This window comes from Xenopus tropicalis, chromosome 3 (assembly GCF_000004195.4).
Source record: "Xenopus tropicalis strain Nigerian chromosome 3, UCB_Xtro_10.0, whole genome shotgun sequence".
Classification (NCBI taxonomy): domain Eukaryota; kingdom Metazoa; phylum Chordata; class Amphibia; order Anura; family Pipidae; genus Xenopus; species Xenopus tropicalis.
In genome coordinates, this window is record NC_030679.2 from 38,066,316 (window position 1) to 38,086,657 (window position 20,342).

Below are 20,342 nucleotides of genomic sequence, written 5' to 3' on the forward strand. Positions count from 1 at the left end.
GTGTGGCCCCCCACCTGTCTGGCTGCTTTGATGGTTTACTCTTGTGTAAGCTTTAAATGGTATCAGTACTGTTATTAACTGGCCCCCCTGCATGGTTCTCACCTCAGATTCAGGCTGTAATCAGGCTGTATTGTTTAAAAATGTAATCCCCTGTGTTGTTCACACCTTTTAATCTCTGCATTGTTCACCCGCTGCAGTGTTCACACCTCAGGCTCAGGCTGTAATCACCCATATTGTTCCCCTGTTCACACCTCAGGAGCAGTAGAAACCCACAACTAATCTCTGCACACTACAAAAAGAACATATACTGACATAGACATACTGAGGTGGTACTTCAATTAAAAAGTTTTTTCATATATAGTTATTGTGCAGACTGTAGGAGCAGTGCCAGCATTGTGTCACTGTAGGCTGCCTGTGTGCTATACACACAGGCATCATAGGGCAAGCAGAGTATGGCACACACAGGCAGGGTAGGGAAGGCAGAGTATGGCACACACAGGCAGAGTATGGCACACACAGGCAGAGTATGGCACACACAGGCCAAGTATGGCACAAACCAGCCAAGAATGGCAAACACAGTGAAAGTATGGCACACGCAGGCAGGGTAGGGAAGGCAGAGTATGGCACACACAGGCCAAGTATGGCACAAACCAGCCAAGAATGGCAAACACAGTGAAAGTATGGCACACAGGCAGGGTAGGGAAGGCAGAGTATGGCACATACAGGCAGGGCAGGGAAGGCAGAGTATGGCACACACAGGCAGGGTAGGGCAGGCAGAGTATGGCAGGTTTTTGCTGTACTACAACCATTAATATGGGTATGGTCATGTGATAACATGGGTGTGGTTTCAAGTGGGTGTGGTTTCAAAAAGGGGAGTGGTCAAAACTGGCTTCCATTATCGGCCCTCCACCACGTAGGTCGGAAAAATTGCAGCCCTCGGTACAACAGAAGTTGGACAGCACTGTCTTACACCTTTACTCTGTCAAGGGAAACCAAGCAAGAGTGTTCCCTGTCGTCCTCTTATTTGTGGTGGCTATTAAGTCCCTCAACCTTTAGGTACTGGAAGAAATCCCAGTGGGCCCTGCTGCCCAAGGTTCCACTTGCCTGCCTATCTTAACCCCAACAGTCCCTATGAATTAGGGTGTGGCCCTTCAAAGATAAAGTTTTCTGCATGAGCATAAGGGCTGTGTTGCCGCGCAACAAATCTCCCTTGTCGCGGGCGACTTATCTCCCCGATATGCCATCCCACTGGCTAGAATGTAAATCGCCGGTGGGATGTCATATGCGGCGCCGAAATTGCCAAAGTTTCCTCTCAAGGTACCGTTGGTGACTTCGGCAAATCGCTGTGCCGCATTTGCCATCCCACCGGCATATCGGGGAGATTAGTCGCCCGCGACAAGGGAGATTTGTCGCACAGCAACTAATCTCCCTATCTGTCACAGCCCTAAGAGCACAGTTATAAAATCCAACTAACAGCTATTTTAATTATCGATGAAATTGAGCAGCAGCAGCAATTGGGTGTCACACACATGCCTTCACCTCCTGTCTCTGTATGAATCTGCGCTGATGAGCGGGAATATTAAATTGCATGAGAGGTTGTTGTTGAAGGAGATTTTCTCAGATTGCTGGCTATGCTGTGAGAAAAACATTTGGGCATTTTGATGAAAGGGCGGGGGCAGCAGTGGCTGTGGGTGCAGGAACATCAATAAGCTTTTTGGAACATAGGGGTAAATTCTTGGCCTGCGTTTAGCTGGTATTATACTTTGCCATTGCTATTATACTGCCTAGTGTTTTTTGTTATTATACATAATAGTTGGCAATGACTTTGTTTTCTGGGGAATAATACATGAAACTGGCAATGTACTGATCTACCAAATGTTCCACTGGTAATTCATTTACACTGCACATAACCTAACTGCAATGTACTGATCTACCAAATGTTCCACTGGTAATTCATTTACACTGCACATAACCTAACTCTGTCCCAGTGTCACTGTGTATAATGCAGCAGAAAAAACAGTAGGTTTATTAAGGGACACAAAATTGGACGTGGCCTATTTATATTGGCACAGGGTCATTTTAATGGTGATGGTGGTGAAGGGAAGCGGTCAATCATGGTGGGGACCTTTTGGTAAGGTCCGGTGGTGGGCCCAATGACCCCCAGTGTGACACTTGCTTTAATGTGAAATCAGTCTGTTTTTTGGTTTCCAAAAGAAAGTACATAAGTAATAAAAGCATTTGACTGATTTTTTCCTCATTATCTAGAAAAGCCTGGCAGGCCACCAGTACAGGGCTTGCTCTTTGGCAAAAGCTTCAGCCACTCCTAGGGCAGTTTGCTCCATACCACTATAGTTTTTGAATTCTGACTTCTCCTCAAGAAGTGAATTCATAAGTAACAGCCACTCACCCATTTACTTCCTGCTTTCTTGGCAGAGAGCTTCCCTCCCCCAGGGGTGACTCATCACTTCAAGGTCATTACACACAGCCTCTCTCATTCTTCTTATTTCCTGGGTCTTGTGGGGCATTCTGGGAGATATGTACTTCATTCCTAGGGAATGCCATTTTGCATGCAGCACCATAGCACCTTGGTTCCAGCGACAAGTCACTCATTTTGTCTCTACATAGAGAAGAAAATAAATTGTCAGTACCTAAATCAACGATACTACTTCAAACCGCTTATTGCTTCGAACTGCTATGCAAGAAAGCATTGTCATTTGAAACTATTGGGTAGAACCCACTGAGTGGGAAGTCACTGGGATTTTCCCATTGCACTGAATGTAATTTCTAATTGTGGGCAGGGAATGTGACACCTGGATTTGTGGGAAATCGCTCTGTTGTTGTAATCTCTAATAATCACTTAATAATGACGAGCGACTTGTTGCTGGAACTCGCTTTTTAAAAATCGCACCTACTAAATTTCCCCATGGAGGCTAATGTCCCAGGGGGAGATTTAGTCTCTGCGAAATTACATTTGGTGCAATGGGGAAATCGCAACAACTTCCAGCTCAGTGGGTTTTAATTTCAGCTTACACACTATAATATGCCCCTGAAGTGCGAATTGTATTTTTTAGGATCTGAGTTATTTTCCTGTTTAGTAATATTCTTATTAAAAGGGAGACATTTATTATGAAAGAATGAGCAAAACGTGAGGGAGAACTCTGATCAATATTTTTTTAATTAATGATATCCACATACACTATTATTTCTCTTGCCAAAAATACCGCTCTATGCCTCCTACTTTTTCCCTTGCGCTTGAATGTGTATTTCGGCTTCAAGTGCCTGCGTATCGCATTCAATCGGGTGCAGGCACAAGTAGGAGGCATAGGGCGGTATTTTCGGCAAGCGTTTTTTCACCTGCTGAAAATATACGCCCGACGCCTCATCTGGCATTACCCTAAGATTTAAAAATGTAAAACCTAATTAAGCAGACCAGTCCAAAGTCTCATTTTTGTACTTGCTGCAAGTTGCAAATAACATGTATAAATAGCATTAATTCACCTACAATTTTGTGTCAGTTTTAGTACTTCCATTGTGCATGTTTAATTCATAAATTAGTCCTATAATCTGTCAAGGGAGCCTATAATTTAATAAATGCCTGTTCCATATTTCTAATGCTGTAGTTAATACTGACAATTTTACGTATGCAAGAGCACTTGAAATTCAAGGTACAGATATTCTCCTCCTTCTTGTTACTATTTATTGGGCCCAGGTGTCATATCATTAATCAATACTCAACTATTTTGAGCTAAGGCTGATGCCACACGTGGCGTTTTTACGCTGCGTATTTTCTCAGCCTAAAAACGCCGCACAAGCCACACAGCCCCTGACTATGGTGTTTTTCAGCCTAGTACTGGTGACGTAGCAAATCCCGTTTCCATGGTGCTAATAGTGCAAAATAGTAAAAAACGCAGCGTATTTCAGCTAGGTCTGGCAGCTGCCTTTGTGTATACATAGGATAGCTTGCTTTGCAAATACTGGCGTATTTCAGCCAACGCTTGAAAAATCCGTGCTAAGGCGTTTTCTAGCGTATTTACGCTTTGTGTGATTTGCCTCGAGCCTTTTCAAGTTACATAGGGTTGAAAAAAGACCAGTGTCCATCAAGTTCAACCCATCCAAGTAAACCCAGCACCCACAACCCACACCTACCAATCTATACACTCGCATACATAAACTATAAATACAACCACTAGTACTAACTGTAGATATTAGTATCACAATAGCCTTGGATATTCTGATTGATCAAGAACTCATCCAGGCCCCTCTTAAAGGCATTAACAGAATCTGCCATTACCACATCACTAGGAAGGGCATTCCACAACCTCACTGCCCTCACCGTGAAAAACCACCTACGCTGCTTCAAATGGAAGCTCCGTTCCTCTAATCTAAAGGGGTGACCTCTGGTGCGTTGATTGTTTTTATGGGAAAAAAGAACATCCCCCAACTGCCTATAATCCCCTCTAATGTACTTGTACAGAGTAATCATGTCCCCTCGCAAGCGCCTCTTTTCCAGAGAAAACAACCTCAACCTCGACAGTCTAACCTCATAGCTTAAATCTTCCATCCCCTTTACCAGTTTAGTTGCACGTCTCTGCACTCTCTCCAGCTCATTAATATCCTTCTTAAGGACTGGAGCCCAAAACTGCACTGCATACTCAAGGTGAGGCCTTACCAGGGACCTATAAAGGGGCAAAATTATGTTCTCATCCCTTGAGTCAATGCCCTTTTTTATACAAGACAGCACTTTATTTGCTGTAGTAGCCACAGAATGACACTGCCTGGAATTAGACAACTTGTTATCAACAAAAACCCCTAGATCCTTCTCCATTAAGGAAACCCCCAACACACTACCATTCAGTAGATAGTTAGCGTTTATATTATTTCTACCAAAGTGCATAACTTTGCACTTATCAACATTGAACCTCATTTTCCAGTTTGCTGCCCAGTTATCTAATTTTGTCAAATCGCTCTGCAAAGCGGCAGCATCCTGCATGGAACTTATAGTTTTGCACAATTTTGTGTCATCAGCAAAAATAGAAACAGTACTCTCTATGCCCTCCTCCAGGTCATTAATAAACAAGTTAAAAAGCAAAGGCCCAAGGACTGACCCCTGCGGTACTCCACTAAACACACTGGTCCAATTAGAAAATGTTCCATTTACAACCACTCTTTGTACTCTATCCTTCAGCCAGTTCTCTATCCAATTACAAATATTATGTTCTAGGCCAATATTCCTCAATTTGATCATTAACCTTCTGTGAGGTACTGTATCAAACGCTTTAGCAAAATCTAAGTAGATGACATCAACTGCCATTCCAGCATCAAGGTTCCTGCTCACCTCCTCATAAAAGTTATTTCTATGGATGATGATATCAGGCGTTTTTCAGCCACTGAGAGAATTAGAAAATATGCAGCGTAAAAACGCCACGTGTGGCATCAGCCTAAGAGCCTGGGACACTTCTTTCTCTGCTAATTTTATGATGTACTTAAAAGCCCAAACATTATTGATTCATTTTACATTTTTTCTTATGCAGGAGCATTTGAAATTCAAGGTGGAAATAAAATAGAGAACTTAACCACAAGTACTGATGTGCTGCATGGTACGAGTTACATTATATGCTTGTTAATATTTTTTAATATGATGTTATATTTTAGTTATTTAGCTTTTTGTTCAGTAGCTCTCCAGTTTGGTATTTCAGCAGCTTTCTGGTTACTAGGGTCATATTTGTTACAGCAACCATGCAGTGAATTGAATGAGAGACTGTAATATAAATAGGCAAAGGACTAAAGAGAAAGTTAAACAATAAATGTGTAAATAAGAATAAAATTGTATCCTTACTGAATAGTTTTTTCAGATGCTGGAGTCAGTGATACCTATTTGAAAACTTGAAAGAGGGAAAGGACAAATCATTAAAAACTATAAAAAAGAAATAAGGAACGCTGCATGTTCCACATAAAAACCATTCGATTTTCTCTACTAATTTTATGTTACTGTAAAAGCCTCAGTCATATTTGATAAGTGTATTTTTCTCTTATGCAGGAGGACTTCCTAGTACACTTAGAAAAGAAGCAGCGAGCTTGTCCTCAACTATTGGTTTGTTAAACAGTAAGATTTAAATTGTGTTCTTACAGAGGTTGTTAACCAGGCAGTGGTTTAAATGAGACACAGGAATATGAATTGAATGATATATGAATATAAAGATAAGGAATAAAAAGTAAGAATAATAATAATAAAAAAGAGCAATAGTTTTTTTTTACTTCTGGGGTCACTGAACCCCATTTGAAAGTTGAAAAGATGTACAAGAGGAAGGCAAAAAAAAAATAAATTAAATAATGAAGACCAAATGCAAAGTTGCTAGTTGAATTCTATAACATACTAAAAAATTAACTTAAAGGTGAACCACACCTTTAACAGTTTTTCCATGTGAACAATGAAGTATTATATATTAGGCAAATACTATAGTGTATTTGCACTGTTACCCATGAAATGAATATTTAATAATCATTATGCAGAATTAATACAGAATCTAAAGGCAATAAAGGTGAAGAGTATGGCAGTGCATTGTTCTTTTCTATAGTTACCAATCTCTAGTTCCCTCTTCAATAGAACACTTTTATTGGTTAGTTCAGTCTTGCCTTGGGCACCAAATGATTAGGTTAGGGTTATGACCTTCATTGAAGGTGAACTTAAGCTGACCATACATTGACAGATCCATTCATTTGGTGAGATCGCTGTACAAGTGGATCTTGACAATGCCCACCTAGAAGCGGGTGATATCAACCAATCAGATAATTTGGCCCTTGGACCATCGGAACTAGGCAGTCAGAACAAGGACTGCATTAACGAGCTGATGTGCTCCTAATCCTGATGGGATTTTTAAACCTGCCCGATTGACATCTGCCTGTTTTTCAGACAGATATTGGTTGGGTAGGACAATCTGAGGGCCCCGTACATGGGCTGATAAGATGCCGACTTGGTCTGTGTGCAGTTTTTATTGGTGTATGGTCACCTTTAGAGTCTGGAAAACTGCTTTGTTCTACAGAGACATAATTTCCTTATACCCAATTATATAAAACTTATGCTGGAGTTTTACACCTGGGGGTATTTGATGTACCCACTAAGATGTGCTTAAATGCATTCCCTTGGAAATTGTGTACATTCATTTATAAAACTCAATACTGGCATTGCACACCTTTTAATCTGCTTCAATTGGAGAGGTGGATGAATGCACATTTAGGAGTATTCTAAGTAGAGGGCAGTATATAAAAACAGTCACCACATTTATGAAGGGCAGCAATTAAAAAATTCTATGATTAGAAAAGTTAATTATACATCACTTAATTATGTTTATAGTATATACAGTAGATCTACAGAAGGAGACATGGAGTGGGGTTATTTTGAGTTAGCTGATAATTTGATAAAATGGGAGCATATGACAATAGAGTGCAGTATGGAATACTAGTAAAATAGTAAAAACAAAAAAACAAAACAAAAAAAATAGTAAAAACTAGTAAAAATAGTCTAAACATTAACATGAAATTCACTATGCAGTTGTGATGGTTTGCTTTAGGAAGCAACACAGAAGTACATACTGAGAATGAAACTAGCATCCACTATATTAATGGTGCCAGTAATGTAATAAATAGTGAACATTACATGGATTAAAAAAAGAGACATTAATGTGTACTGTAATGTAGAACATAAACAAAAAAGCATGGCAGTCGGTGCAACAAAATCAGGCAGTAAAGAAAATACTTTCCCAAATAGAAAACAAAAGAAAACTGTGATTGGAGATACAAAGACTTACACTGGGGTAAGGTAAGAGTGCACACTGGCAACAGTTAAGTGGGATATACATGTGAAGATGTGCCCTTTGGTAAGGTGCCAAACACCAATATTGGGCTGATAAGTACATACACCCCTGTAGCTCCACTGACAGGCCCAGCGTCAGCCTGTGTGGAGCTATATAGAGTGGATATTGTTGCGAAAATACACACCATGTAGCTCCACAAAGGCCTGTCAATGGAGCTATGGAGGTGTGCTCATAAGAGCAGATCAGCTTGTATTTTGCATTTTCTCAGTACTCTGCACATTTTTGAAAAGTTGGACTTTCAATTATTTTTCCATTACGTGCATTCTATGATATGGAAAATATATATCATGCAGCCGCTCAGTCACTTATTCATGGTCACCTCTATACTAAAGCCCTATGATCTAGATCTAGACCTATGGATAAAAATAATGTTATGATACTGATGACTTTTCTATTGCAAATCAGCCGATGTATTTTTAGAAAAAAAAAAGTATTGAATTCTTTTAATATGAAAAAACCTCAGATCAGTATCTCTTTAGACGCATTTCCCCTTGCTTATATGTTGCAGGGTGATACATTCTTGTGATTAGTAAAGCAGAAAATTGTAATGCCTTATATACACTGCACTGTGTCAGCAGAATCTTTAAAAAAGAACTTTGGATAAAGTCTGCAACACCGTGTAGCAGTATTAACTATCATTCAGAAAAGCCATTTTGCAAATCATGACCTGCTTCCCAAGTTGTCGCTTTAAATAAAAACTGATCTTTGAGGTACTTACTATTAGTCCATCACAAAAACATGCAAAATTTATTCTTGAGTGCCATCTTGGTGCAGGCAGGATTTGACTACACTATGGCACTCGGGATTAGTCTACACTAAGGGGCACATTTACTAAGACACGAATCTGAACCGAATTGAAAAAATTCCGATTTGAAAACGAACATTTTGCGACTTTTTCGTATTTTTTGCGATTTTTTTCGGCGTCTTTACGACTTTTCGGAAATTGTCGCGACTTTTTCGTTACCAATACGATTTGCGCGAAAAAACGTGAGTTTTTCGTAGCCATTCTGAAAGTTGCGCAAAATCTGGCGATTTTTTCGTAGTGTTAAAACTTGCGCGAAAAGTTGCGCCTTTTTCTTAGCGTTAAAACTTAAAAGGTGCGACGTTTCGCGCAAGTTTTAACGCTACGAAAAATCGCCAGATTTTGCGCAACTTTCCGAATTGGCGTTTTTTCGCACAAATCGTATTAGTAACGAAAAAGTCGCGACATTTTTCCGAAAAAATCGCAAAATACCGATCATTACGAAAAAAACGCAATCGGACGCATTCGCCCCATTCGTGGGTTAGTAAATGTGCCCCTTAGGCTATTTCATACTGAAATTTGTTATAATGCCATACCATACTACCCTAAATTCAATTTTGTGCCCCAGTGAAATTGCCTTCATGGGGGGGTGACACCCCCAATGCACTCCAACACTCCTCTAAATCATTAAGCCCCACAAAATTAACAAGCACTGCATTAAAACTGAGACAAATGAATGCAATGAAAGTAAACAAATACTGAACCATAGTACCTTAGAGTCCAACCAGATATTAAACATTAAGCTAATTCTAAGGCGACTTTTTCATTGCCGTCGCAGGTTTTACGTATTTTGCGTGATTTTTCCGTCGCCGTCACGACTTTATCATATTTTGCGCCACTTTTTCGCCGCCGTCGCAATTTTTTCGTATTGAGCAATTGTAAACAGCGGAAAAACCAATCCGATTTTTCGTGACAGCGACGAAAAAGTCGCGAAAAATATACGATAAAGTCGTAGTGGTGACAAAAAAATCGCGGGACATACGAAAAAGTCGCGACGGCGACGAAAATGTCGCAAGAATACAGATCATTACGAAAAAACGCGTTTGGACGCTTTTGGTCTGTTCGTGGATTAGTAAATGTGCCCCTAAGAGTAAAGCCAAATTCTTTACATTTTTATATTACTGTCTAGCCTTTTACTTGATTGTGCCATTTAATGAATATATTAGTTGTCTTAGAAAAAAGAGCAAAAAATCATGCAGTTTCTCCAAATGACTGCAGTTTCCAGGTTTACAAATGTGTTGTAAATGTGTATGTTTATGCCGTAATATCTTATGTTAAGATACATTGTTGATTGTATAGTTTTTTAATGCCTTCACCTACCAGTAACTTTGAGTGCATGAAGGGTACACAGAATGGGAGCTACAGACTGGTTGTCAATCTGCTACTATGAAAACCTGTTTTTCGCTCCATTTATTGGTTTTAAACTCACACTTTTGATTGTGTGTACTCTGCTCTTTCAACAACAAACCACTATAACCACTATCTGTATAAAATCTTATAAAATTCTGTACATTATTCAACAATTAAGCTACATAACGTCATGAAACAAAACTTTACCTAACATAGTACAGATCACTGCTACATGCCAAGAAGTCCATTTCTTTAATTTGGATTATCACACGTTAAAGGGTAGTTTACCTTCAAATTCACTACATGGATTCAAGCATCTTAGTTACCATAGAGTACAAAGTTCTGTTTTATTATTACAGAGAAAAATAAAATAAAAATGTGAATTATTTGCTTAAAATGGGCTCTATGGGAGATGGCCTTCCCATAATTCAGAACTTTCTGGATAACACGTTTCCCACATACCCTACAAGGAACACAATGGGTACCTTTCTAGAGTTTTGTTAATATGCACAATATAGGATAGCATGGCTGTATGTACTTTGTAATAATAAGGTGCAAGCCACCTTTGGTATGTGTGTTGCATGTTATCATTGTGTTTATATCTCAGGGAATATGCACTGATGTCACAGAGTTTGGGGCTAGGTGTGTATCGGATGCAGATGTATGTTAATAAAAGTGCATGTGGAATACTTTCTAGAGACCTGCACTGTTATAGCACAATGGGTCTCTTTTTAGATTCTTGCAGTGCAATAGTACAACAAAGTCTTTTCTAGAGAGGTGCACTGTTATAGCAAATTGATCCTTGTCTAGAGAACTCCTTCATGTACTGTAAAGGGATACTGTTATAATTTTTATAGTATACTTTTTATTTCTAAATTACACTTTTAACATAAAATTGTATCCTTAAACCAACCAATGTATTTTTTTTTTAGTTGTGATATTGGTGTGTAGGCGCCATCTGTGAGTCTGAGCTTTCAGAAAGAGCAAGCGCTAGACATTAGAACTGCTTTCAGGTAACCTATTGTTTCTCCTACTCCTTTGTAACTTGAGGAGTCCCAAGCCAGACCTGGATTTTTACTATTGAGGGCTATTCTGATATCTACCGGAAGCTGTGGCACCCTGGGAAATGAAGAATATGGCTAGCCTCATGTGAAAGTTCAAAATTAAATATAAAAAAAAAAGTTTGTGTATTTGAAAAATGGATTTCAATGGATTTCGATGCAGGATTCTGTTGGACAAGCTCTATTAACTGATGCATTTAAAAAAACAAAAAAAAACATGTTTCTCATGACAGTATTCTTTTTTGGCAAATTATCCACTATAAGGAATAATATATAAATACTTTTCAATACCCCAAATCCTAATTTTTGCCATAGGCTGGATTCAAGATACCATTAGACACAGGAAGCAGGAATCTGTTTGGTAAATGTTTCCAAAACAAAAGCAATAAAATTTATTTTCTTTAGATTGTAATAAATTTATTAGAGCCTTTTGAGTTAATATATAACTTAAATATAAATTAGATGGATTAAATAAATTACATAAAAAAGCAAAACATTGATTTGTCATATAAAGAGATGTTACTGTTTTGAAGAAAATCTGCTTAGACTGAGGTAGCAAAACAATATCTTCATAAATGTGCATAAAAATAATTCAAGTGGTTTTTTACTCTTAATAATAAATAGCTAAAATAAATAAGAGAAGGCGTGTACTCTTTCAAGTAATGTAGAGTGCTTGTATTTCCCCTGCTGCACCTTCAGCTCCTTCAGTGCTTTGGGTTCATTACTAACTTTCGCATTTGGGCCCGGAAAAATGTAAGAAGATCCTCAATGACAGAAATCAGATCTTTCTGTTCATCGTTGTTAATGCTGCATTCCACCTGCAACAGAATGAAATACATAAATCAGAAGTGTCCCATCAAATGATTTACATTCAACCAAAATGTTTATGTTATATTTTGAACAAACCAAACCACACTTAGCTATGGGGATGTAGTGCATTTAAGCAGAATACTTGGGCCTGGGGTTTTCCAGACATTTGACCTTATCAATAATTAAAACAGTATGCGTTTACTATAAGAAATTCAAAATATAAACAAGGATTATTTGCCATCATTCTTGATTGAGTTTAACCTATCATTAGGCACAGTTATAATAAAGCACAAGGTGCTATCTAATTATTACAGAGAATTGCTTCTTTAAACAAGACAATTTGGGCATTCTTGTATTTTTGAGCTTTTTAAATAACAGATTGCCCTACCTGTACTAAGTTCTTAAATACTCAGCTCATTCCATGTGAAACATCCAATAGCAATGGCTCTAGGTCTAACTTCTATCCATCAGCAGCAAAACTAATAAATTATGGTTTCAAATTGCTAAAACATACATTTCTGCTTTTTGAAAACTAGGAGCATTGAGACTGACAATAAATATTTATGTTAGTTAATATTCTTCTGCAGCTGGAAAAATGGTAGGTGCCAGTAAGTGAATGCAATAACCTCTTTTATTGATTATTTTATTTGTGTACAGGTATGAGTGTAATGTGTATACCCATTATCTATTAAGCTCTGAATTACGAGAAGGCAATCTCCAATAGACTCTATCTTAATCAAATAATTCATATTTTAAAAGAAATCTCCTTTTTCTCTATAATAATGAAACATTACCTTGTTCTTGATGTCAACCATATATAATTATATAATTAATCCTTATTGGAGGTAAAACAATTCTATTGGGTTTAATTAATGATTAAATAATTTTTTAGTAGACTTAAGGTATGGTTATCCAAATTATGGAAAGATCCATTATCCCCAAAAAAAACCAGGTCCTGAACATTTTAGATAACAGTTCCCATAAGCTTACTATGAGTGGGGGGGCATAATTCTAGAATTTAGGAACTGGATGCACCTGGAATTTGAAGGCTGAAGCAACACGCTCTCTTTGCCTTGTGTTTAGGTAGAGTTCCCCTTTAATTATTAAAGTTCATAAATCCATTAATGACATTTCTTATTTCACAGTTAATGGTTCCCAAACACTGAGGCAAGTTTCCACAGGGGGCCAAGTCTAAAGACCAATTAGGGTGAGAAGTCTGTTTGCTCACCTACATACTTGAAGAAACTCACCATAAAGGTTATGATGGTGACATTTGGGGTCAAAAACATATTTCTTGCTTCAGTATTCTTGGGATTATGACTGAATGGCTGATATAGCAATGTGTTCCTATATCTGTATCCTTTTTATGATCTAACCAAAGACCCTGACTAAACATTAGATCTTAAAAGGTGCTTGAAAAAGTCCTACCAGCTACGTGATTTTTCTCATGATTTTTATGCACGTGAAATACTTTGATTGGAGATTATTGCTTGGTAGACCCACAAATATTACATTATTATTGTTGTAGTGTGGTTACCGTGGGCATCTATTCATTATAGTCTTTCGATAACATACATTTATATAATATACAAAAGTAAGCTGAAAAATTAACCATGGCACAATTTAGGGACCTTTAAGCACCTGACCCAGTCCCCGGTATACTTACATTGCAATTGCACAAGAAGCATTACTGCCAGCACTTGGCAGGCTGAAAAAGCATCTGTAAGCTTAACGATATTCTATATGATTATTATAAACACCTTGAAGAAGCATTATGGCAACTCACATAATTATACCGTGAAGCAAATCTACGTCTAAATAAGGCTCTCTGCGGTGAATAACCTGTGCTCATGTTAAGCATTTACAGGGAAGTATAGTGTAAGAAATACAAAGTAATTACAGTATTATTTCCCCTTTTATACCTAACAGCCATTGGTACCTACTTTAAGTTGCACATACAGTAGGTAAATAAATACTGCATTCTGACAGGAATGGGTCACAAAGCACTGCCTTAGTACACGCAATAAAAAAAACACAAATCTGCCATACTTACATTTTCTGAGAACATTGTAATTAGGGAAGCATTAAGCAGTCTCAGATTTTTTCTCTCACTTGCACAGACATGTTTCAGGGATTTGAAAGCTCTGCATGAAATTTCCTCGACAGATGCCTCCTGTAAAAAGAAGGCCAGTCAGGTACATAAGCCCACCATTAAGGGACAGATAGTATGCAATTGTATATATGTATATTTAACTTTAGTTATAGAGTGCTACTAGAATACACAGTGCTGTAAAATTTTGTGCCATAGAAAAGAGATAAACATTTGAATGAATAATAAAATAATACAAAAATAATAATAGCATATACACATAATTATTTTTTATCTGGCAAGAAATGCCATTGACTGGAGACTAAGGCCTAAGACCAACAGAAAGCCAGCCTCAATCAGGAGAATAAGGAAAAGCATTTTAAAAAAGTGCATTCTTTACTTCACTATTTATATGACTAGTATATTTTTACAGTATTGTTTGTGTGTTTAATACAGGTATTGGACCCGTTATCCAGAATGCTCGGGACCAAGGGTATTCCGGATAAGGAATCTTTCTGTAATTTGGATCTCCATACATTAAGTCTACTAAAAAAATAATAAAACATTAATTAAATCCAATAGAATTGTTTTGCATCCAATAAGGGTTATTTATATCTTGGTTGGGATCAATTACAAGGTACTGTTTTATTGCTACAGAAAAAAAGGAAATCAGTTTTAAAATTCTATATTATTTGATTAAAATGGAGTCTATGGGAGACAGGCTTTCTGTAATTCAGAGCTTTCTGGATAATGGGTTTCCTACATTACTTGTAATACTTTCTGCCCTGTGCATCCAGAGGAAGCCTAATTGCTAATGCTAAAGCACCTTCCTGATGCCTTACTAAACAGACCTTTTGGGTGTATATTCTGGTTATTTCCTGATAAATAAACTAAAAAATATGACGTTATGATTGTTTTGTATGAGAATATCTTTTCTATACATCTATTGTTGTACATGGCTATCATTATAGTTTTTTTTAATACACTGGACATTTTCAGTAGGGCTATACTCCAATGGGTGCATATACATGAACTAATACTGAGTGTGTTTTTTTTGTTTTTTCTTTTGCAACAGTGGTACAGACTGTAGGCTTAAATGTTCCTCAAAAAAAGCCCATAAATAATTTAATTCAGCTGCTAGCAAGGGCAAATTTTCTAGTCTATTTTAGCTAAAACAAACAATATGGCATATTCCTGTATTTACAGAAAATTGTAAGATGCAGCAGTCCCTAAGCAATGTATACTTCATAGTAACTTTCTTCATTACTAACCACTTTCCTTACCTCTTCGTCATCATAGGGAGTTGGTACAAAACATTTCTTATGTGTAATCTGTAAAGACATAAAAAACAAATATTCAGTTCATTACTTTACAAGTAGGTAGGCCAAATACGTATTTATACATAATTATACAGCATCCTTCTTCAAAAAGTTATGACTCTCATGTCTAAAAGAAAGCTCCTTTTAGATAAATGCTTGTCATTTTAAACATTAGTATTCTACCTTATGAATCTGGTAAACTGACATCTAAAGATTTATATGTACCTCTATGAAGATAATTTCCTGGAAATATACAAGTTACTTCCTATTCTGTGAATAGGACCCCCTTTGGCATTCACTCTCTTGTGGCCTTATACTCTTATTATTTTTCAGTTTATATCAGCAGGTCAACAGCATAATAACTCCCGCAATTAAAAAGAATGCATATACAACAACTTGTGGACATAATCTATATTTATCAATTTGACATGTGACTTTATACAAACTTTTTATTATGTCCAGGGTATAGTTTCTGAGAGTCGCACAGAAAAGACAATTGTAAACATATGTTGGTGTGTAAAATGTATTGTAATTGTATTTTATTTACATTTTGAAGCAAAGATACAAGATATTTTGCAAAATCATGTGTCATTTATCATGTATAATATAAAAAAGAAGTACTCCTTTCTCAAGCATAGGGCAAAGCCATCACATTAAGGTGCACTACATTGCAAGTTTTTAAAGGGTAACACAGGAAATAACACACAGGATATGGCATTCATTAACTTGTCTATATATTTATGTGCAAGTCATATATAATGGCCCTGGTGCTACCATGAAAAGAATCATAGAAAAAACAAAATAGTGGGATTCAAAATAGGCCCTGACATTCCAAGTACACAGAGGCCCAAACAGCCCCCACCAGCCCTATAAATAGTGACTGTCTATGGCATCTTACAGCAGCCCCTCTGGCATTTGCCAGAACCCACAGATTGCCAGTCTGGGCCTGAATGGAGCGCTTTTTTTGGTAACAAAAAAAAGTGTACATGGTTTATTCCATAATAATAAGAATTCTTATGGAAGTATTTGTCTCTTGCTTGCATTTAAAAAATAGATACATATATACCTAAAGTTAGGTTTAAATTTTAAATGCATACTATATCTATATACAGGTACGGGACCGTTACTGGATAAGGTGTTTTCCGTAATTTGCTACATACCAAGTCTACTAAAAAATCACTTAAACATTAATTAAGCCCAAAAGGATTGTTATTACAGAAAAAAAGAAAATCATTTTAAAACATCTACTGGAGATAGCCTTTCCATAATTCCAAACTTTCTGGATAACAGGTTTCCAGATAATGAATTCCATACCTGTGCTAACTTATATAAGGTAGGAGCATTTTTTAAAATCTCCTCTTTACAGGCGGTATTATTTGTGCTTACCTTATTATTGACCAACTCACTGATTATTTCTTCTATAGCTATCTGAAGTTTGCTTGATGGTACAGGGTTTGCACTAAGGAGGTGAAATAGACCAAGTACAGCGCAAAGGATTCTCCCCAGGTTACTCATAGTGTAGGTATGCACCAATGGAAGCTGCAGCACAGTGAATGATAGGATACCTTAATCTTGGTTTCCAACTCATTTCGATTTGAGCTTTATAGTGACTTGAAAGTGGTAGGTGATGTCATTTTCCGGAACTGCTGACAGTTTAATATAATATATCTGATATCTTTGATAAAAGAGGCTCAAAATATCTCTTTCACCCAAAAAAAATTAAATGAAATACACTGAAAATGCACCACCATCAAAATGACATTTGTTTCTTAGAAAACGAATGGAAGACCCATGATGTACATGGTTAAAATATCAGAGCATGAACCTTTTTGATCCCTCTGCAGATAAACATTTATCACGTAGCTGTTCGTCATTTACATTTACAGAATTATTATTTCCCTAAAAGGCTCTTCCTATTTCAGATGATATCCTTTTTGGTAAACACAGTAAATAATACAGAATAGATATCTTTCAAGATTCAGATATTGCATGGCATGTATAAGGTCAGTAATCCCCATAACACCACAGTTTCCAAGCAGTAGTTCAGGCATTTTGGTCTCCCTTCCATAAGGGGCTACAGTGAAAAATATCAGAATCTTTATCTTGATGGAAGTTCAACTGATTTTCCATACTGAATGTAAAGTTTTTACAAGAATTAATTCTTTTCTCTAGCTAGCTAAACTCTCTTCATTGATGGCCATGTTTGCTTTTCCTGTTGGCCACATTTCACTGTTACAGCTATGACAGCTATGAGTGTGAGATTTAAAGATGCCTGTCCATGAACCCAGTGGGGTGAGCTTTTGAAGCTGAATGGTCTGGTATAAGCATTATCAAAATGAAGTAACCTATTGCTAGAATGAAGGAGTAAAGCCTTGGGGAGTTGAAAGAGGAGACTGAAAGAATAGAAGAAGAAAAAGGGAAATATGTTATGGAAAAGAGATATGATAGATAAGGATATTATAACTGGTTCATTAAAATTAAAAGTACAATATCAGACAGACAAAGGTGATAGGGTATGTGCAAGACAGAACCAATAAAAAATGAGATTAGTAGGTACTTTCAAGAAGAGAAATAAATAAAGAAAACAGAGAGATGAATAGGAGAGGTAGAAATTCAAAGCATGTTTCACATTGTAAAACTAGGGTTTCCCTTTCAGCACCCCTTTTTTGGGATATTAACTGTGGGGCTGCATTTTCAGTCTTTACACATGGACTCTTTCATTGCTGTGTACATACGCATTTAATATGACTTCATACAGCATCATAACAATTAATACCATAATAATTAAACAATCTACAAGCATTTTATTAATTAGAAGACTCTATATACTGTACATTTGTTTACATCCAAGCACCTATTTTAATGATATACTTTTAGAATGAAAAGCGAGATTATTTTTATGTAAATCTCTCTTTGTTGCAGTAAAATTGAAATAAGCCAATTCCTTTTCAACACTTTTTGACATAGAGCTCCGCGATACAGCCAATATTTGTGGTGTAGACAGACCAACAGGAAACCTGAAATAGAGACCAGATCATCAAATGTTTCTACTATTCTCAGATCACTCTAATTTTTGAAAATTTTCCATGTCCTTCTTTCTTCATTCATACCAGGCAGGCTTAATTAAACCTTAAATAGAGACCAGATCATCAAATGTTTCTACTACTTTCAGATCACACTCATTTTCATTTTTGGAAATTTTCCATGTCCTTCTTTATTCACTCATTCCAGGCTTTACCAGGCAGGCTTTATTGACTATTCATTATATTGACCATAGTGTGTGATAGTTAAATTGGACTGTAAGCTCCCCTGGGGCATGGACTCCCCTGGGGAATGATAATATCATTGGTGGATACAGTTGGATTGCATGAAGAGTAATAACATTAATTCGGCTTTCTGTAGACCAGTGACTTAGGTAATACACACACACATCCTTGTTAGATGTCTATGTATAGTACCTTTAAGCTCATCATGTGACCAACAGAACTTAATATTTAATATCTTGAACATAGATTGGCTGTGGTCACATAAAACTTCGTGTGATATATATATGTTTATTTTATTGCTAGCTTTTCATTTCTCTGGGGACATTGCTTCAATTTGGATCAGGTTTGACTAGCTTGGGTACATGCAACTGTTGGATGTTAATGAAGAGAAGTACCTTACTTTCTAGCAATGAGTACAGGAAAAAAAACAAAAATCATGCAGTTAGATATTGTACTGGTAACAATGTGCTACTTCCATAAGCTTTCAGATGTAACTGTACTCCCTAAAAATTCATGCAACAGTGAGGCAGGTATAACTATGTACAGCATGCAGTGGCCCGAGGCTACACAACAAACAGTCAACTCACAATTGTCGCATATTATCACTCTTGCATGAACAGACTTAATTTAGCCACCTAAAGTGATTGTACATGAGGCTAAAATTATTTATCACGACTATTCAATTATAGAAATAACGCCTCCAAATGCCGCAGTCAACAATCTATTCATAAAGATGGTGGAGGGCACAATTAATTACTTCCAATCACAAGATCAATTCATTTATTATCATTAAAATTCCTTGAATTCCCAACCGTAAAATTGATTTCATTCTATACAATTACACATCAATCCATAAAACCTACTATGGCACTCAGCTATTAATTCATGCTATGCCCAGATGGTATATAATTTCTTATGGTGCATTTAATAGTTCATAAGTTCACTTGTGCAGTAGCCCAAAGAAAAAATGTTCCTTACTTGCAGTGACAATTATATTAGGATATTAGCACTCTTAAATTCTAGGCAGGTGGTATCCAAAGCAAAATTAAAATTATGGCTTAGCTTGCTGTTATGACTCTGGTGTCTTGAACTGGTACTTAACATCCAAGCCAGCTGTTACCAAAAGTCCATTGACACAATTACTTCATTTTGTCCATATCATTCGGGCCTCAAAACTCAAAACTGACTATCTTCATTTAATCCTTTTGGACTCAAAGTGTGTCCTCCACCATCTTTATGAATTGATTGTTGAGCCTGAAAATTGAGTGAAGCATTTGGAGGCGATTTTTCTATAATCGAATAGTCGTCACTCTACACAACATACAGGTATGAGACCTGTTATCCAAATTGCTTGGGACCTAGGGTTTTCCAGTCTACTAAAAAATAACTTGAACATTAAATAAACGCAATAATTACTGGTTTATTATTACAGAGAAAAAAATAATTTTTAAAAATGCTAATTATTTGATTAAAATTGAGTCTATGGGAGATGGTCTTCTCTGAGCTTTCTGGGTAACAGATCCCATACCTGTAATAATACAGTATTATAAAGTATTTCAGTGATGTGTTGATTTTGTGCTATAAAAATGTAGCATCTGTTGTTATAATATCAGTGTGTGCCAGACAGTATATACTGTACATATTTATAGCTATTGCAAATGCATCTTTCTTTAGTGCAGCCATATAATCCAGAAGATGTGGCAAGGAGCATGTACATCTTTAGGAGTGGCTGAAAGTAAAGATTACTTAAATCTGCAAAACATTTGGGTTAAAT

The 20,342-nt window shown here is 36.9% G+C and overlaps 1 protein-coding gene across 1 annotated transcript; it reads right to left on the reverse strand.

Annotated features, from left to right (window-relative positions):
- Positions 1-11,500: 11,500 nt before the first annotated feature.
- On the reverse strand, positions 11,501-16,882 carry il4 (interleukin 4). Its single transcript, NM_001113807.1, has 4 exons — positions 16,689-16,882; positions 15,267-15,314; positions 13,948-14,067; positions 11,501-11,902 (listed from the first exon to the last, which is right to left on the reverse strand). The coding sequence occupies exons 1-4, from the start codon at positions 16,815-16,817 to the stop codon at positions 11,789-11,791; spliced, it is 411 nt and encodes a 136-aa protein (NP_001107279.1). The 5' UTR covers positions 16,818-16,882; the 3' UTR covers positions 11,501-11,788.
- Positions 16,883-20,342: the final 3,460 nt, after the last annotated feature.